Source organism: Martes martes (assembly GCF_963455335.1).
Source record: "Martes martes genome assembly, chromosome: 9".
Classification (NCBI taxonomy): domain Eukaryota; kingdom Metazoa; phylum Chordata; class Mammalia; order Carnivora; family Mustelidae; genus Martes; species Martes martes.
This window is the reverse complement of record NC_137896.1, coordinates 118,657,486-118,674,272: the sequence shown is the minus strand read 5'-3', so window position 1 is coordinate 118,674,272 and position 16,787 is coordinate 118,657,486. Positions and strand designations below refer to the sequence as shown.

Genomic DNA, 16,787 nt, shown 5'->3' with positions numbered 1-16,787 from the left:
AGTCAAGAGGGAAATTTGGGAGCTGGTTTCTCTTTTACTGTTCCCAAGTCTGTGCCCTCGTGAGACTGCCTCACCCCCGCATGCCTGGCTGACCTTTACCCACACCTGTGGTAGCATTCCTCAGCTACACGTACCCCACAGCGTTAAGGCTGGCTCGACAGTCTGCCCCGAACTCCTTATTGACTCTGATCTCAATATGGTATCACCAAAGAGCTCAGCCTCAAAGGCAAAAAGACTATCTGGTGATTTTTCATTTCATGTTCATTGTGATGTGAAAGCCACATCGCCGATTTCCAGACCATTTAATGTGCGGGGTGGCCTTCCTTTTGTGATCCAGTCTGGCAACTCTGGCCCAGAGTTAAACTCTAAGAACGAAAGTCTGACCTTCAGCTAACTTAAATTTCTGGGTGTAGCTCTGGGCTCACTTGGTCATCCCTTTTGGGCCAGAGTCAGGATGTACCAAGTCAGCATAAACGTCGAGCACTGCAGGCTAGTAAGCTTTGAAATTCAGCATCTGCCTGACTGGTGGGTCAGCTCGCCACATTTCGTCAGAGAAATGGTCGATATCAGAAGCCGCCCCATAGCCCCTTCTGTTGCGCTGTCCACCTCTTCCTTCCGCAGTTGCATCTATACGATATTGAAAGCTGCTCAAAGACGATGATCCTCAACTTCTGCTCCTACGTGCAGTGGGTCCCAGGAAGTGACGTGCTGGTGGCTCAGAACCGAAACAGCCTGTGTGTGTGGTACAACATTGAGGCACCCGAGAGGGTCACCACATCCTCTCTTAGGGTACGTCGGTGCCAGGGGACCTCAGACATAGTGTCCCACTGATCAGTTAGGGCCCTGCGGAAGCTCCAAAGGTTATTTGGTTTTCTGTGGCCCACCACCCATCATCTCTGTGATAGAGTCGGCAAGTAAAGCTTAGATCCTTGCCCACAGTGCGCTAGGCCCCAGAGCCGTCCTTGTTCAGATTCCTGACATTGTATCCTGTCCTCTCTATTACAGTGGCCCTGGGGAATTCACCAGGTCATAATGAGTTCTCTTAGGCTGGAAGAGCCCCCATAGCGGGGGCAGTTCTGTCAGTTCCTGGGTGAGGATTCTCTGTTGTAAGCTGTTCAGAGCTCCTTTTTTTATCAGACTGAAGATCAGTCCCTCTCCCGTCCTGCCAGCATCATATACATTCCCGTGACCTTCCAGAATCTGGGAGGGAAAACAAGAGAGGCCCCTGTGCTAGGCTAGGATGACTGATGTGGGTACAGAGCGAGCATGTGATAGTTCTTTTTGCCTTTTTTTCTATCTCTCTTCTTTCCTTCCTTTCTTTCCTCACTTTAGACCAGTTAAGTTTGGCGCTTGGGGGTTGTTTTCTCCTTTTTGAAACACATTTTTCACATTTTTGCTTTAGAGGTCATACATTTGACTCCTAGAGTGGTTACCCTTGGAAGTTTACCATACCCTTAAATTATTCTGAATACTTTCAGCTTATTTAGCATCTGACCCCTGGCAAATGATACAAGGACCTGAACTTTGATTACCTCCCCTTTGCCATTATTGCCCAGCATTTGTTTATCCCCAAAGTGAGACGTTATTCTGTTACACAGCCGGAATTTGGTTACATTTGCCATCATGGTGCCAGTTTCTCTGCTCACTCTTTTTGCATTGCTGACCTTTGCTCTGGAGTTAACCTCCTTGAGAAAAAGTGTTTCGAAGATGAATCCTCAGTTTCTGAAAATTATCAGAATGGAATGATCTGAAAATGTTTTTATTTGGCATGTTCTTGAAAGAACAGTTTGACAGTTTTTCTTAGTCTTTTGCAAATACTGTCATCCCATTGACTGACCCCCTTAGTTCTGAGAAGTTTATTAACAGCTCCTTGTGTTGTCTTGTTGGCTTTTTTAAAAAAGATTTTATTTATTTATTTGGGAGAGCAAGGGGAGGGACAGAAGGAGAAGCAGACTCCTCGCTGAGCAGGGAGGGATTGCGGGGGTCTTAATCCCATAACTCCAGGATTGTGACCTGAGCCTAAGGCAGAGGCTTACCCGACTGAGCCACCCAGGCGTCCCGGTCTTGTTGGTTTTAAAGTCTTTTTTTTTTTCAGCATTCTGAAGCTTCAGTACATTATGTCTGCATATAAATGTCCTTTTACTTAACTGTGCTTGTTGTGTATGCGCACGCGTGCGAGTGTGTGTGTGTCTGTGTGCGTGTGTGTGTGTCTGTGTCCCATCTGCGAGGACACCTTGTTTCTCAGCCATGAGCTCTTTAAATGTTGCTGCTTCTCTCGAACTCTCTTTCTCACCCTCAGAACTCTAATTAGGTATGTGTTCCATTTCTTGTCCTGTCTTTGTGCCTCTATCACCTCTTATTCTTCCTTCCTCCTTCTCGCTCTATGCTACATTCTGCATAATTCCTTAAGAAACATCTTGCAAGGGGCGCCTGGGTGGCTTGGGCCTTAAGTGTTTGCCTTTGGCTCAGGTCATGATCCCGGGGTCCTGGGATCGAGCCCCTGCTTGGGGCTCCCTGCTCAGCAGGAAGCCTGCTTCTCCCTCTCCCACTCTCCCACTTCCCTTGCCTGTTTGCCTCTCTCTCTGTCAAATAAATAAATAAATATAATTTTTTAAAGATTATTAAAAAAAAGAAGAAACATCTTGCAAGTCAGGTGTTCGCTTTCACCATTGTCTCATCTGCTATTGAAATCGCCCACTGAGTTTTCTTACTTCAAATATTGAATTTTTCATACTGTTTTATTTGGTTCTTTCTCTACTCTGCCTGGTCATTTTTTCTAGTATATTTGCTGCTGAAGTGAACACAACCTGGCCATTTTTTATAGTCTCTTGTCTCTTGCTTAATTTTTCATTCCATCTCTTAGGTCTTTAAACATTTTACATTTCTTTCATATTCCATAACTGGTTTCTTCCGTAATTATTATTTTTTATATTGGAAATCCTTGGACGTCCAAAAGTGCTGTAGTTATTGTTATTGTTTACTCCTTTATGGTGGTTAACTTCTATTTTGGTACCTTTTTTTATTGGGGGGCTCACATTACATTGAATATAATTTTTAGAATCTCAAGGGCCTAACATGGGCATGTTTTCCTCTAGAGATGATCAGTGTTTGCTTTTGCAGGAATCAGGCATACTAATGACTTTTGTTCCCTTTCCGGAAGAGAGGATCCCAGATTTCATGAGTAACAGATTCTCAGAATCGCCCCCTCATCCTGCTGGAGGACCCCTGGTTTATTCACCCGCTGCTGTGTTTGCCATCAGGGCAACTGTACCCTTTCCACTTGCTCCCCTGTTTTTTCCTGCTCAGGTTTTCGCTTACCGGCTTTTTCCTGTTTTTTTTTCTTTCCTTTTCTGTTTTTCCCCTTTGCTTTCTCTTCTTCCCTTCCTTCCTTTTCTTCCCTTCCTTTCCTCCCTACTTTTCCTCCCCTTTCCTCCCTCCCTCCCTTCCTTCCTCCCTGTGGGAGACTAGGAAGCTTGCCTAGTGATTTCTTCAGGGGACCTAAGCAACGAATGTATTCAGAAGTACGGCCCAGGTTAAAGTTGTATTTTAACAGGACTCAAGCTGGAAGCAGAAGTGGTTGCACACTTTGTCAGGTTACCTCCAGGCATTAGTGCGGGCACAGCTCTGAGTGTACAGGAACCTGAGGGCATTTGTGTAGATAAGGGATTCTTAGCTGCTTGAAGGAAATTAAACGCTGGGCAAACAAGGGGGCCGCTGTAATTCCCTCAGCGTGTAAGCGCTAGGGTGGGGTAAGGCGGGGTCTGTTCTGCAGTGGAGTCGGTGGAGACACTAACCTGGAATTCGGGTGGGGTGGGGGGATTGAAATTTTACAGGGTGATGTGGTAGGTCTGGAGCGGGGCGGGGGGAAGACCGAGGTGATGGTGACCGAAGGTGTGACAACTGTTGCCTACACGCTGGATGAGGGCCTGATCGAGTTTGGAACGGCCATTGATGACGGCAACTACACCCGGTGAGGGGCTGGGCTGATATCCCCGTGAGGTGGTGGGAGAGGCTGGTTCTGAGGCTGGAGGACCTGGGATGGGCCAGACAACTGGCCCCGTCACCCCTGCCCCATCACCAGTGCTCCTCTGCACCCTGTGGCGCCTGGACTGTTGCTTTCCTTCCTTTTCTCTTCAGGGCCACGGCTTTCTTGGAGACTCTGGAAATGACCCCAGAAACAGAGGCAATGTGGAAAACCTTGAGCAAACTGGCACTCGAGGCAAGGCAGCTCCACATCGCGGAGAGGTGAGGCAGACCAGAAGTGAGGTGCTGACAGCTAGGAAGGATGGCCAGAGGCCTTTTTTGGTCGGGGGTGTGTGTGTGAGACGCTCCTCCCAGGGCTAAGGCACCAGTCCCCTGCCATTACAACCAGTAACACCTTCTTGGTAGTTATTCCAAACATTCTTCCATCCAAGTTTATAAGATTTTTTTTGCTTTTGCTTCCCCTATGTAGGTACCCCTCCAGAGTTTTAACACCCATGCCCTCCAGTCCAGGTGTTGACGTGTATTTCCAAATGCGGCATAGGAGTATAGTTAGTAGGACAGACTTGGGATTTTAGACTCTTTCGAGTTATCTGACTCTTTCGAGTTATTTAACAGCTTGTATGACCGTGGGTTAAGTGAACCTTTCCAAACCTCGGTTCCTTGATTTCCTCTCTGTAAATGGGAGTAATGATAGTTAAGTGAACTTTTCCAAACCTTGGTTTCTCAATTTCCTCTCTGTAAAGGGGAGTAATGATAGCATTTACCTCCTAGGGTGGTAAAGAAGAATCATAGGGGCGGTGAAGAAGGTAGGAGAATTCTCAGTGCTCAGTAAATGTCAACTGCTGCTGTTTTGCCAGGAGTCCTCTTGGCTCCTTCCTTTCCCGTGGCCCCACAGCTAGATGACCAGCTCATCCTAGGGCCCTGACCCAGCGTCTTCAAAACACATCCCGAAGCTCTTACTGTCCAGCCTAGAACAGACCACACCTCTACCTGCAGTGTCACAAAAACCTCTTAGTCTCATGGATCCTGTTCTTACACACCTACCATCCATTCATCCCACAATAGCTGAAATCATTTGTTACACCATAAATCACATTGTGTCCTTTTTTTGCTCAAACCTTCTAGTAGCTTAATGTTCTACTCAGTATAAGATCCACAGCCCTTGGCGTGTCCTAACTCCTTACAATATTTGGCCTCTGCCCCCTTCATCTTCCAGGTACCCACTTGCCCGTTAGTCTCCAGCCACACTGGCATCCCTTGGGCCCTTTGAGTATCTCAAACTCATTCCTGCCATGGCACCTTAGATGCGCTGTTCCCTCTGCCTGGAATAATTTTTCCCCATATTGCGTGACTGACTTTTTCTTGTATTTAGGTCTTGGCACAAATGTCAGCTCCTCAGATAGGCCTTCTCTGAGTACCAGCTGAACTAGCCCCCTCCGTTACGGTTTATATGTACTGTCACGTTATTCCATTTTACTCTTCTTTCTCTGGAATATCATTGTTTGCGTACTAACTACTTGTTTCCCCTAGAAAGTAAGTTCGCTGAGAGCGAGGCCCTCATCCGTCCTATCCCCTTGTGTCTCTAGTGGCAGAAACCGCGCGCGGCACTTAACCGAGGCTCAGTGTACGGCTGCTGGGCCGGTGCGTCCGCGCTGATCCTGTAGTAATGCTGCTGTTACTGTGATTGCTTCCATCCTGTAGGTGCTTTTCTGCTTTGGGCCATGTAGCAAAAGCTCGATTCCTGCATGAGACCAATGAGATTGCAGACCAGGTGTCTCGGGAATATGCAAGTATTATCCTCCTGAATTATTCAGTCTCTCGAGCTGAGATTTCTCTTCACGCGCAGCCCCACGACCCCTGGCTTTCCGGCCATGGCTCGCGCCCTCTGTTCTGCCCAGCCCACCTGCACCTTCGAGTCAGACCGCTCTGGAATGGCTTGCCAGACCTCATCCTTTAAGCCCCATGAAGGTTTTCAGCTTTCTGGTCTTTTAGCTTCCTCGTCTCTGTGGCCTTCCTGTCTAATAAGCTCACAATAGTCCGAATGGCTCCTGCAGTGCTGCCAGGATAACCAGAGCCTTCTTCCTCCCCCACAGGGTGGAGAAGGAACGGACTTTTACCAGGTGCGAGCACGCCTAGCCATGCTGGAGAAGAACTACAAGCTGGCTGAGATGATCTTCTTGGAACAGGTGATGGGAGCAGAGGGACCAGATTGAAGAGGGGAGCTGGGCGGGAGGGGGAGTGAGGCAGCCTGAGGGGAGGAGAGAGCCCTGGGGGAGAGCTTTTAGAAAGGTTGACACAGCTAAAATGCCACTCCTTCCTTCCGGCTCTGCTCTGCCTTCCTCCTTCCAGTTAGGTCTTTATAAGCTGTCTGCTGCCTCCCCATCTGCCGCCTCCCCCTGCCCCAGAGCCTGCCCTGGCCGTGCTTGTGCACACAGGCAAATCCAGGGTTTGTGGGGCCTGAGGCTGATAGAATTTGAGGAGCCCTCCTTAAGAAATAATGCCTTGGAAGGGGCCTATGCAAATAAGGTGCCCTGGGGCTTAACCTCCTTCTGCTTTTCCTGATAAATGTGCCACTGCTTGTGCCTAAGTCAAGGGTGAGGCTTTCAGTCCCTGCGGGCTGGCATCATGCCCGGGCTGAGGACAGCCTGCTGATCCGTGATGCTCCTCTCACTTCTTGGTGTCCCTCTCTCCTCTGCCCGGCTTCCCCTAGAATGCCGTTGAGGAGGCTATGGACATGTACCAGGAGCTGCACCGTTGGGATGAGTGTATCGCTGTGGCTCAGGCCAAGGTACTACCAGTTCTGTCTTCTCCATGGTGCTCGCAGCTCAGTTCCACCAATATCCGAAGCCTCCTCTTACCAAGGAGGCTATAGGAGCTGGAACAGGATTGGGCTGGGAGTTGGCACGTTGGTGTCCGGGAGGCTTTCCGTTGTTACAGTGGGATTGGAGGAGTTTGGGAAGCAGCACAGGAAGGAGGGAGGTGACTTGTCTTGCCTCTCTTGCACGTCCAGGGGCACCCAGCCCTGGAGAAGCTGCGCCGGAGTTACTACCAGTGGCTGATGGACACACAGCAAGAGGAGCGAGCCGGTGAACTACAGGAGAGCCAGGGGGATGGACTAGCAGCCATCAGCCTCTACCTCAAAGCCGGGCTCCCTGCCAAAGCTGCCCGACTGGTGCTGGCCCGGGAGGAACTGCTAGCTAACACCGAGCTGGTAGAAAACATCACTGCAGCCCTTATCAAGGGGGAGCTGTATGAAAGGGTATGGCTGGCTTCCCGTTCCTGTCCCTCATCTCCAGGACTCAGCGCTCCCTCCTACCCAGGGGAGTCCTGGAGTGCACAGCCCCCAGAACTGGTGGCCGAGTCTCCACCTTTGGGGGCTGATACTTGATTCTTAGTGTAGTAGGGCTGTGGTTGTAGTCATGTGGTATGTGTCGACAGGCAGGTGATCTCTTTGAGAAGATTCGAAACCCGGAGCGGGCCCTGGAGTGCTACTGTAAAGGCAGCGCATTCATGAAAGGTACTGCCCCGGACAACCCAGCCTTCCCTGTTAGAGTCTTGCCCGAATAGTCCCCCTGCACCAGTTTTGTGCATCTGTTCTGGTGGATCGGCTCAGTTCTCCATCCCTCCACTTCTCACCTATTTCCCACACCCCATTTCCCTGAGTCCCTCCCCTGGAAGGCTTAGCCGAGTGCCCTCTCTGTCCTTGGCAGCGGTGGAGCTGGCTCGGTTGGCATTCCCAGTGGAAGTGGTGAGACTGGAAGAGGCCTGGGGGGATCATTTGGTGCAGCAGAAGCAGCTCGATGCAGCCATTAATCACTACATTGAAGCCAGGTAGAGGGGTGCAAAGGCGACTGGGCGTGAGGTCCAAGGTGATGGGGCAAGTAAGGGCACCGAGGCTCCAAGAGAGATGGCACCATGTAGGTTGGAGTAGGGTTGAGGTGTCTCCCTACCTCTGCCTGTCTTCCCCTTGCCTCATAGGCACGGATGCCTTTCCCAACTCTGCCAGGTGCTCCATTAAGGCAATTGAAGCTGCCCTGGGCGCCCGCCAGTGGAAGAAGGCCATTTATATATTAGATCTACAGGACCGGAACACTGCGTCCAAATACTATCCCCGCGTGGCCCAACACTATGCGTCTCTGCAGGAGTATGAGGTGAGGAAAGTCCCTTGCTGGAGCTGGAGGCAATGCAGTACCGAATGAGATGAGAACCCCAGAACCGAAAGTGGGGGCCCCCTCACCAAATCCTTCTTTCTGGGTCCTAGCAGCACCAGCCACCCTGAGCGAGAAGAAAGCAGTTTATTTCCCTTATTTCATTCCAACATAACATAGACCCCTCTCCCAGATCTATAAAGCGAGTCTCCAGCTCTCCTCCTATGTAACTCCATGGGAGTTCCAATGTGGAATGGCCCTGTGTTGCAGAAGTACAAGGTCCTTTTAGGTCCTTTTAAACTGCCTGTTGTAGTGTCCCCATTCTGGTTTTGGCTGTTTTTTTGTTTCTGTTTTTGTTTTCAAAAGAGTAGAGGGTGTGAGACGCGATAGCCCTCTTTTCTTCTGTGTTGTGGACTAAGGGTCCCGTCCCCTCCCCGCCATCCCAGCTGAGGTTCGCTCTCCCCCGTGCAGGCCGCTCTAACGCTCTTGCTCTAATGCTCTTGCTCTTGGCCTTTTGTATCTGCTGTCTGGAGCGCAGATTGCGGAGGAGCTCTACATTAAGGGAGACCGAACAAAAGATGCAATAGACATGTACACTCGGGCCGGCCGCTGGGAGCAAGCCCACAAGGTAGGTAGCGGGGCGCGGTTCGTCCGAGGGCTCCACCTCTCTGGGGCCGTCCCCACTTTCCTTGGGCTCTGATGTTCCCTCTTCACCGGCCTCCTTGAAAGCTGAGAAAGAGCACCAAAATAGAAAAGTCTGGAGCGCTTGGAGACCTAGCCACAGGGAAAGGCAAGGATGAAGAGGCCCTTGTTCCAAACCTGTAATTCCGAAGCGAGCAGAAGGGTTTGGGAGCTGGGGAGCCCCAAATGCCCCTCCCCATGCTGTAGTCAGAGTGGCAACTTCGTTCCCTGCCTGCGCCCAGAACCCGGTGGGTACGCTGGGAGCACGGGAGTGGGAACACGTGCCCTAGCACAGGGCATCTCTGGCCTTTCTGCCTGAGCAGAATATAGTTCTGACTTTGCTCCTTATGGTCTTGGAATTCCCTGGACTGACCAGGAAAGCATCCGTACAGAAACCCCTGTGGTTGTTGGGAAGGTTCAGAGTTGCTGGGAACACAGGTCATCCCCGAGTCGCGCCTCCTTGGCCACTCCGCAGCCCCCATTCTTCCCTCGGAAGCGCGCCTGAGGCTACTGGGGCTCTGTGTGTCTGCACAGCTGGCAATGAAGTGCATGAGGCCAGAGGACGTGTCGGTGCTGTACATCAGCCAGGCTCAGGAGATGGAGAAGCAGGGCAAGTACCGGGAGGCGGAAAGGTGAGCCGCAGCCCCAGGGGAGGCGTGCAGGGAGAGGGGTGCGTCTGAGGATGCGCGCCGTCTGCCTAGAAGGCAGTGATGCAGGAATCTGGGTCGAGGAGGCCCCGGGTGTCTCCCCTCCGCAGGCTCTACGTGACAGTGGAAGAGCCTGATCTTGCCATCACCATGTTCAAAAAGCACAAGCTGTATGATGATATGATCCGTCTGGTAGGGAAGCACCACCCAGATCTCCTCAATGACACACACCTACACCTGGGCAAGGTGAGCCCTTCTCCAGTCTTGGCCATCTCTTCCCCAAACAGTCTCCACGTCCCCCTTGCCCCATCCTGACCCTGCTTTCCCCAGGAGCTGGAGGCTGAAGGCCGACTGCAGGAGGCCGAGTATCACTACCTCGAGGCTCAGGAGTGGAAGGCAACGGTGAACATGTACCGGTCCAATGGGCTTTGGGAGGAGGCCTACCGGGTAAGGAGTCCAGGTCGCTCTGGGGATACGCCTGTCCCTCTTCCCCACTCTCAAGGGACGCATTCTGAACTGGTCGTGGGTCTCTTTGAAAAATGTCCATACCGACAGGCAAAATTTCACATGCGGTAGGAGGGGTCTGTGGACTACCTGAAGTCCATCCTTGGCCCCTGAGCAGGCTAACAAACCCCAAAACTGAGCCCTCTCCCTGCTCTAGTAGAAAGCCCTGACCCTTGTCAAAGCTGAAGTCCGATCAGAGGGGAGAAGGGAGCCGCCATGTGGCCCTGCGTGGGAGGATTGCCAAATAGCTTTGCTTCACAGGTGGCCAAGGCTCACGGAGGAGCTAATGCCCACAAACACGTGGCCTATCTGTGGGCAAAGAGCCTGGGAGGAGAGTCCGCAGTGAGACTGCTTAATAAGCTCGGACTCCTGGAAGCTGCCGTTGACCACGCCGCTGACAACTGGTGAGGCCTCAGGGCTTCTCTCCACTGGCCCCTTTCGAGAGAGAGCCTCTGCATAGACAAGGAAAATTGCTGTATAGCTGAGAAGTGTTTCTGAAAACGGAGGCAGGAGTGAAGAAATCCTTGGAAGAATGTGATGGAGAGGCAAGGAATGAATCAGTAGCTCTGCCCCTGTTCCCCGGGGGCTCAGAACAGTGTTTAGCTGTTCTAAGAAGATGGAAAGTGATCAGCTTTTTTCCTTCTTTTTCAAAAAGACCTTTTTAAGTAATTACTGTCCCCAGTGTGGGGCTTGAACTCAACCCGAGATCAAGGGTCATTCATTCTACAGACTGAGCCCCAGAGAGAAAAGCTTTTAAAACTAAGGTGCACTAAGCCAGTAATTGACTTCTGAGTCAGGGTAGTGTGCTTCTGTTAAATGCAAAAAGAGCTTGGGACGCCTGGGTGGCTCATTTGGTTAAGCAACTGCCTTCAGCTCAGGTCATGATCCCGGTGTCCCCAGATCGAGTCCCACATCTGGCTCCTTGCTCAGCGGGGAGCCTGCTTCTCCCTCTGCCGGCCACTCTGTCTGCCTGTGTTCTCTCTCTCTCTCTCTCTCTGACAAATAAATAAAAAAATAAATTTAAAAAAAAAAAGAAAGGGCATACCCTATTAAATGCAAAAAGAGCTTTTCTTAAGCAAATGTTGCAAAGACCAGTAATAATCCTGCATCAAGTCAGATGGCTGAGGGTCGTCTTAATGTTTTAGAGAGACAGTTTTTCTGCTAGCGTAAATGTGGCTCAGGAAGAAGTGGTGGAGAACCCGGAGCCCTTGCTCTCGAGGCAGAGTAGTGCTGTGAGGCTCACTGCGGTCCCCTGGCTCGCGCCCATCCCATTCCTTTATGCCCACTCGTCGCAGGAAGCACAGCCTTTTCCGAGTGTCCCCTGACCCACGTCCTCCTTTACGTGTCTGTGTGCTTTTGTGTCACGTCATATGGATTGTCTTCTCAATCTGTCCTTTCCCTCCCCCGGCCCCGTCTCGACCCTTTCTGTTTTCTCTTGCCCTGTTCCCCCTCTTATAAAAGGAAAGTACTGAGTAGGCCGACCTTACCTACACCTTCCATTTCAGCTCATTTGAATTTGCTTTTGAACTCTCTCGGCTGGCCCTCAAGCACAAAACCCCTGAGATTCATCTCCGATATGCTATGTACCTGGAGGATGAGGTATGGACGTGCTCCTGCTCCCTTGCCTTTGACCTTGACCTCCTCCTGTCTCACGGCTGCTATGATGGCACTCTGCTTCTGATCATGTGCGGCTGCCCTTCTGTCCCTACAGGGTAAATTTGAAGAGGCTGAAGCTGAATTCATCAGGGCTGGTAAGCCCAAGGAAGCAGTCCTCATGTGAGTTACCCATCAATTCCTTACTCCCTCCTCCCAACTGCAGCCCCAGGACCTGGCATTGCCACCTTCACCTGAACCTGGCACCAATAAATCTTCTACCCCTCTGACATGGCTGCTTGTCTCCCGCTCTTGAGGCCTCAGTCCTGTACTGAGCCTCCCCTGTGTCCTCTTCTGGGAGCAGGTTCGTCCATAACCAGGATTGGGAGGCAGCTCAGCGTGTGGCCGAGGCTCACGATCCTGACAGTGTCGCCGAGGTGCTTGTGGGGCAGGCCCGGGGGGCCTTGGAGGAGAAGGACTTTCAGAAAGCAGAAGGGCTGCTGCTTCGGGCCCAGAGACCGGGCCTGGCCCTCAATTATTATAAGGTAGGGCACCAGATTCAGGGCCATGAGGGGGAGGGGGAGAGAGTGTAAGAACCCACAGAGCACTACACTAACCACTACTCCTGGGAAAGATCCAGAGAGTTAGCATTGGAGAGGGGAAAGGAGACGAGAAGGAGAAGAGAGGTCCAAGGACCTAGGGATCCGTGGCCCATAGTAGAGAGCACCTGTGTGGCAGGGGGAAGGTGTCATGCCGGCCTCTGCCTTCCTGATACCTGGAAATCTGAGCAGGAGGCTGGATTATGGAGTGATGCCCTGCGGATCTGCAAGGACTATGTGCCGGGCCAGCTGGAGGCTCTGCAGGAAGAGTACGAGCGGGAGGCTACCAAGAGAGGGGCCAGGTATGACGCCAGGAGGCAGCAAGCGTGGGCAGGGCTGGAGAGTGGGTCACAAGGTATGCACAGGATAGGCCAGGCTGCCCAGCCCGTTCTGGTCACGTGTACTCTCATCTCAGGGGCATGGAGGGGCTCGTGGACCAAGCTCGCCAGTGGGAGCAGGCTGGAGAGTATAGCCGCGCTGTCGACTGCTACCTCAAGGTGCGGGACTCAGGCGGCAGCAGCCTGGTGGAAAAATGCTGGATGAAGGTGAGGCGGGCTACACCCTTCCTGGCCGTCCACTTCCCGGACCGCTCTCACAGCCAGCATTCCTCCTCCTCAGACATTGCTTTTTCCTCCTGGGCCTCTCATTTTCGCTCAGGCAGCAGGTACCTGCTGAGTGCTTGCTAGATGCTAGAGCCAGAGCTATGAAAACTATAAAAGGGGATCTGAGGCAGAACCCCTAACAGCCTGAAATTGGGGGAAGTTGGACCACTGTGGCTCGACTAATTGAGTACCTGGGTGAAAACTAAGGGATGTGATTTGAAGTGGAGTTCAGAGGAGGGTGAGGTCTCGACGGAGAGGGAGGGAGGCTGTGAGAGGGAGGGGGTAGACCTGGGACCAGAGCTGGAAGGGCAAATCCAGAGGCCAGAGCTGGGGCCAGATGGAAGCCAGGAAGAAAGCAGAGGCTCCTCCTCTACATAGGAGCTCCTAAAAAGAAGCATCTAGCCGGTTAAGCTAAGTCAGTAGGTTTCATCAAATCCTAAACATATATATAATCACATTTTATTATCTTAGAAATTGGGTTGCATGTGACGTTTTATGTTTTTTTTTTAAGATTGTATTTATTTGACACAGAGAGATCACAAGTAGGCAGAGAGACAGGCTCCCTGCTGAGCAGAGAGCCCGATGCGGGGCTCGATCCCAGGACCCTGAGATCATGACCCAAGCCAAAGGCAGAGGGTTAACCCAGTGAGCCACCCAGGCGCCCCTGCATGTGAAGTTTTTAATGATGTCTCTGGGGTACCTGGGTGACTTGGTGGGTAAAGCATCTGACTCTTAATTTTCGGCTCAGCACATGATCTCAGGGTTGTGAGATCAAGTTCTGCATTGGGCTCTGCACTGGGTGCGGAATCTGCCTCAGATTCGCTCTTCTTCTCCCTCTGCCCCTCCCCACTCGTGCTGTCTAAAACAAAAAATAACCAAAACTAAGTAAATGATGCATCTTTGATTCAGAGAAATATGGTATTAGGAGTTTGAGGGGGATGGGATTGATCAACTCTCTAAATAAAATGTTGGTGCAGTGATGCCGCTGCAGAATTCCCCTCGGGTTTCAGAGGCCTTGGAACTGAAGAGCCCTTAGTAGTTGGTGGGGGGGAGGGTGGGTAGAAGGAAGGACTGGTGGTTATGCAAATTTAATCAGTAAGTGTGTATGAAGCACCTGCCGTGTTTTACTTTGGAGCATTGTTTTTTGGCATCTGTACAGGACGATACCTTCTATAGATAAGTCAACTTCCCAGATGGGGTACTTTAAGCTTTGGGGTTTGGCAGGTAAAGAAAGCAAGGCAAGAATAGGTGGGGGAGGGGTGCCTGGATGGCTCAGTTATTAAGCCTCTGCCTTCAGCTCAGGTCGTGATCCCAGGGTCTTGGGATCAAGCCCCAAACCTCTGGTTCCCTGCTCAGCAGGAAGCCTGCTTGTCCCTCTCCCACTCCCCCTGCCTGTGTTCCCTCTCTCGCTGTCTCTATCTCTGTCAAATAAATAAATAAAATCTTAAAAAAAAAAAAAAGGTTGGGGAGAGACTTGGAGGATTTAGGCAGACTATAGCTAAAACAGACCATGTATGTGGAAATTAAAATCCAATGAGGATGTCAGGATCACAGTGGAAAGAGTAAACTTATAGATTGCTCAGGTTTATAGAATTACTGAGTTTTAGGGCTAGAAGGGGTCTCCAAGTTCATCTAGAGTAGCACTGTCCAATAGAAATAGAATGCAAGTCACAAAGGTAAGTCATACAGGTAAGTTTAAAATTTCCTAGTATAGCTGCATTCAAATAAGTAAAAAGAAACACAAGAAAATAATAATATTTTACCTAATCAAATACAGCTAAACTCATGTCAACATGTAATCAATACTTTGTTGATTTTTTTAAAAGGTTTTATTTATTTGAGTGAGAGAGAGCGTGTGTGCATGCACTCATAACGGGGAGGGGAAGCGCAGAGGAGGTGGGAGAAGCAGACTCCCCGCTGAGCAGACTCGCTGGATCCTAGGATCCCAGGGCATGACCTGAGCCAGAGGCAGACGCTTAACTGATTAAGCCACCCAAGCACCACTTATTGATTGATTGTATTATTGACACTACTTATTTCTCAACTTACTGAGGTACTTTGCATTCCTTCTTTCCTACTAAAACTGTGAAAACCGTGTATATTTATATGTGTACATATTTAACCGGACAGCGCATGTCAGTTGGAACTGGCCGCATATGACCAGTGGCTTCTGTTCTGGATGGTGCAAATCAGACCAGCCGTCACTTACAGGTGGAGAAACTGAGGCACAGAAAAGCCCAACACAAATAGTTGCAGAATGCCTTCTTTCTCTGTACCACACTGCCAAGATTCTGTTTGTGACAAAGAACTTGAGAAGCCAGTTTGTCTGACAGGGGCAGGATCAAACGCAGTGACCTCAGACAGCACAGAGAGTGTCTGACAGATGGGTCCCCCTGGTGGTCATTTCAAGGCTCTGAGGGACCATGAGGCAGGCCTTGCCCGGGAGGGTAGAAGGTGAAGGAGAGTGCAAGAGAGAAGGTTGGCAAGTGAAGGGAAAAAACAGACCAGGCTGAGATCGCGCAGTGGTATTTGTCTCTCCTTCCCATTGTCATCTTCTCTTCCACCTCTCAGGCAGCTGAACTCGCCATCAAATTTCTGCCTCCCCAACGCAGTCTGGAAGTAGTTCGGGTTGTGGGACCCCAGCTGATTGGAATTGGAAAGCACAGTGCGGTAAGTAGAGTGCTGGGACTGAAAAGAAATGGATTGCCCGGAGAGGGGTGGAATGGTGCCATCTACATGAAAGGCATGTGAGGTGGGCCTCCTGGCAGGTGTGACCTGCAGTTAGTTCTGTGGAAACAGGGGAGATGGTCTCCAGGCTCTGATTTCCCACCGTGCAGGCTGCAGAGCTCTATCTGAACCTGGATCTAGTCAAGGAAGCGATCGATGCTTTCATTGAGGGTGAGGAGTGGAACAAGGCTAAGCGTGTGGCCAAGGAGTTAGATCCCCGGTAAGCTGCTGACCCCTTCTCTCCAGTAAATTCTCTTACTTCGTTTTGTAAAGAGGAGGAGAAAGTTCTCATGGGAAGGGTGTGCATGCTGGGACCGCGTGGCGCTAGATCCCTGCACATCTTCACAGGTACGAAGACTACGTGGACCAGCATTATAAGGAGTTCCTCAAGAACAAGGGCAAAGTGGACTCGGTGAGACTTGCAGAGAGTTAGCAAGAGGCCGAACGCATGAAGGCTCAAGGGACTTTATCCCTCCTCTCCCTGCTCATGTCCTCTCTGTCCTCTTAACTCTGTGTTTTCCACTGATCCATAGCTGGTGGGTGTGGATGTGGTGGCTGCTTTGGACCTGTATGTGGAGCAGGGCCAGTGGGACAAGTGCATTGAAACGGCTACCAAGCAGGTACTGCTCTCCTCCTCCCATCCCTAGCTCTTCTGGACATTATCCCTTGGCTCCCCTTGCCCCAGAGCTGTATCTCTCACTTCCTCCAAAGCTCAACCCCAGAGATCCCTAACCAGCATCAGAGAGTCAGTCTTCCACCCTTTTGAAACTGGAGTCAGAGGCATTGCTGGGCCTGACTTGCAGAGGCCTTTGCCTCCTAAACAAATCCATGGCCTCAGGTTACCACCCCACCCTCACTGCCTGGTCTTACTGATGCCAACCTTCCCCATGCTTTTCCTCCATCTCTGGGACAGAACTACAAGATTCTGCACAAATATGTGGCTTTGTATGCGACTCACCTGATCCGAGAGGGTGGCTATAGCCAGGCACTGGCCCTGTATGTGCAGCATGGAGCCCCTGCAAACCCACAGGTACCAGCCTGCTCCTTGGGGTGATGGTCTCCCCAAGGAAATTCTTACTTCTCCTCAAAACCCACCCATTCCCTCAAGAACTATCCTCTCAAAGGATTCTTTTAGAGAACATCCTGCCCAGAGACCCACACCAGCCTCTTATGAAATGTACAGCCTCTCAAGATTTACCATTTGAGGAAACACTAAGCAACCTCCCCATGCTCTTAGGGAACAGCCTTTCAGAGATGAATCCTGAACACACCTCTAGGGCCTTACTAACCTCCTTCAGAGAC

At 51.0% G+C, this 16,787-nt stretch overlaps 1 protein-coding gene across 1 annotated transcript in view; it reads left to right on the top strand.

Moving 5' to 3' along the window:
• The window catches only part of IFT172 (intraflagellar transport 172), a gene marked incomplete at its 5' end in the record, with an annotated part of 34,111 nt that overhangs the window by 14,503 nt on the left and 2,821 nt on the right, over positions 1-16,787 (top strand). The window contains 25 exons of the mRNA XM_080813679.1: positions 622-789; positions 3,834-3,970; positions 4,138-4,245; positions 5,686-5,770; positions 6,078-6,170; positions 6,695-6,772; positions 6,995-7,243; positions 7,423-7,501; positions 7,695-7,815; positions 7,991-8,135; positions 8,671-8,760; positions 9,348-9,445; positions 9,571-9,706; positions 9,791-9,907; positions 10,226-10,368; positions 11,470-11,563; positions 11,676-11,740; positions 11,922-12,102; positions 12,349-12,458; positions 12,572-12,701; positions 15,330-15,428; positions 15,596-15,705; positions 15,834-15,897; positions 16,019-16,105; positions 16,399-16,515. Of these exons, the coding sequence (XP_080669805.1) occupies positions 622-789; positions 3,834-3,970; positions 4,138-4,245; positions 5,686-5,770; positions 6,078-6,170; positions 6,695-6,772; positions 6,995-7,243; positions 7,423-7,501; positions 7,695-7,815; positions 7,991-8,135; positions 8,671-8,760; positions 9,348-9,445; positions 9,571-9,706; positions 9,791-9,907; positions 10,226-10,368; positions 11,470-11,563; positions 11,676-11,740; positions 11,922-12,102; positions 12,349-12,458; positions 12,572-12,701; positions 15,330-15,428; positions 15,596-15,705; positions 15,834-15,897; positions 16,019-16,105; positions 16,399-16,515 (2,904 nt within the window). The remainder of the gene's footprint in view (positions 1-621; positions 790-3,833; positions 3,971-4,137; positions 4,246-5,685; positions 5,771-6,077; positions 6,171-6,694; positions 6,773-6,994; positions 7,244-7,422; positions 7,502-7,694; positions 7,816-7,990; positions 8,136-8,670; positions 8,761-9,347; positions 9,446-9,570; positions 9,707-9,790; positions 9,908-10,225; positions 10,369-11,469; positions 11,564-11,675; positions 11,741-11,921; positions 12,103-12,348; positions 12,459-12,571; positions 12,702-15,329; positions 15,429-15,595; positions 15,706-15,833; positions 15,898-16,018; positions 16,106-16,398; positions 16,516-16,787) is intronic.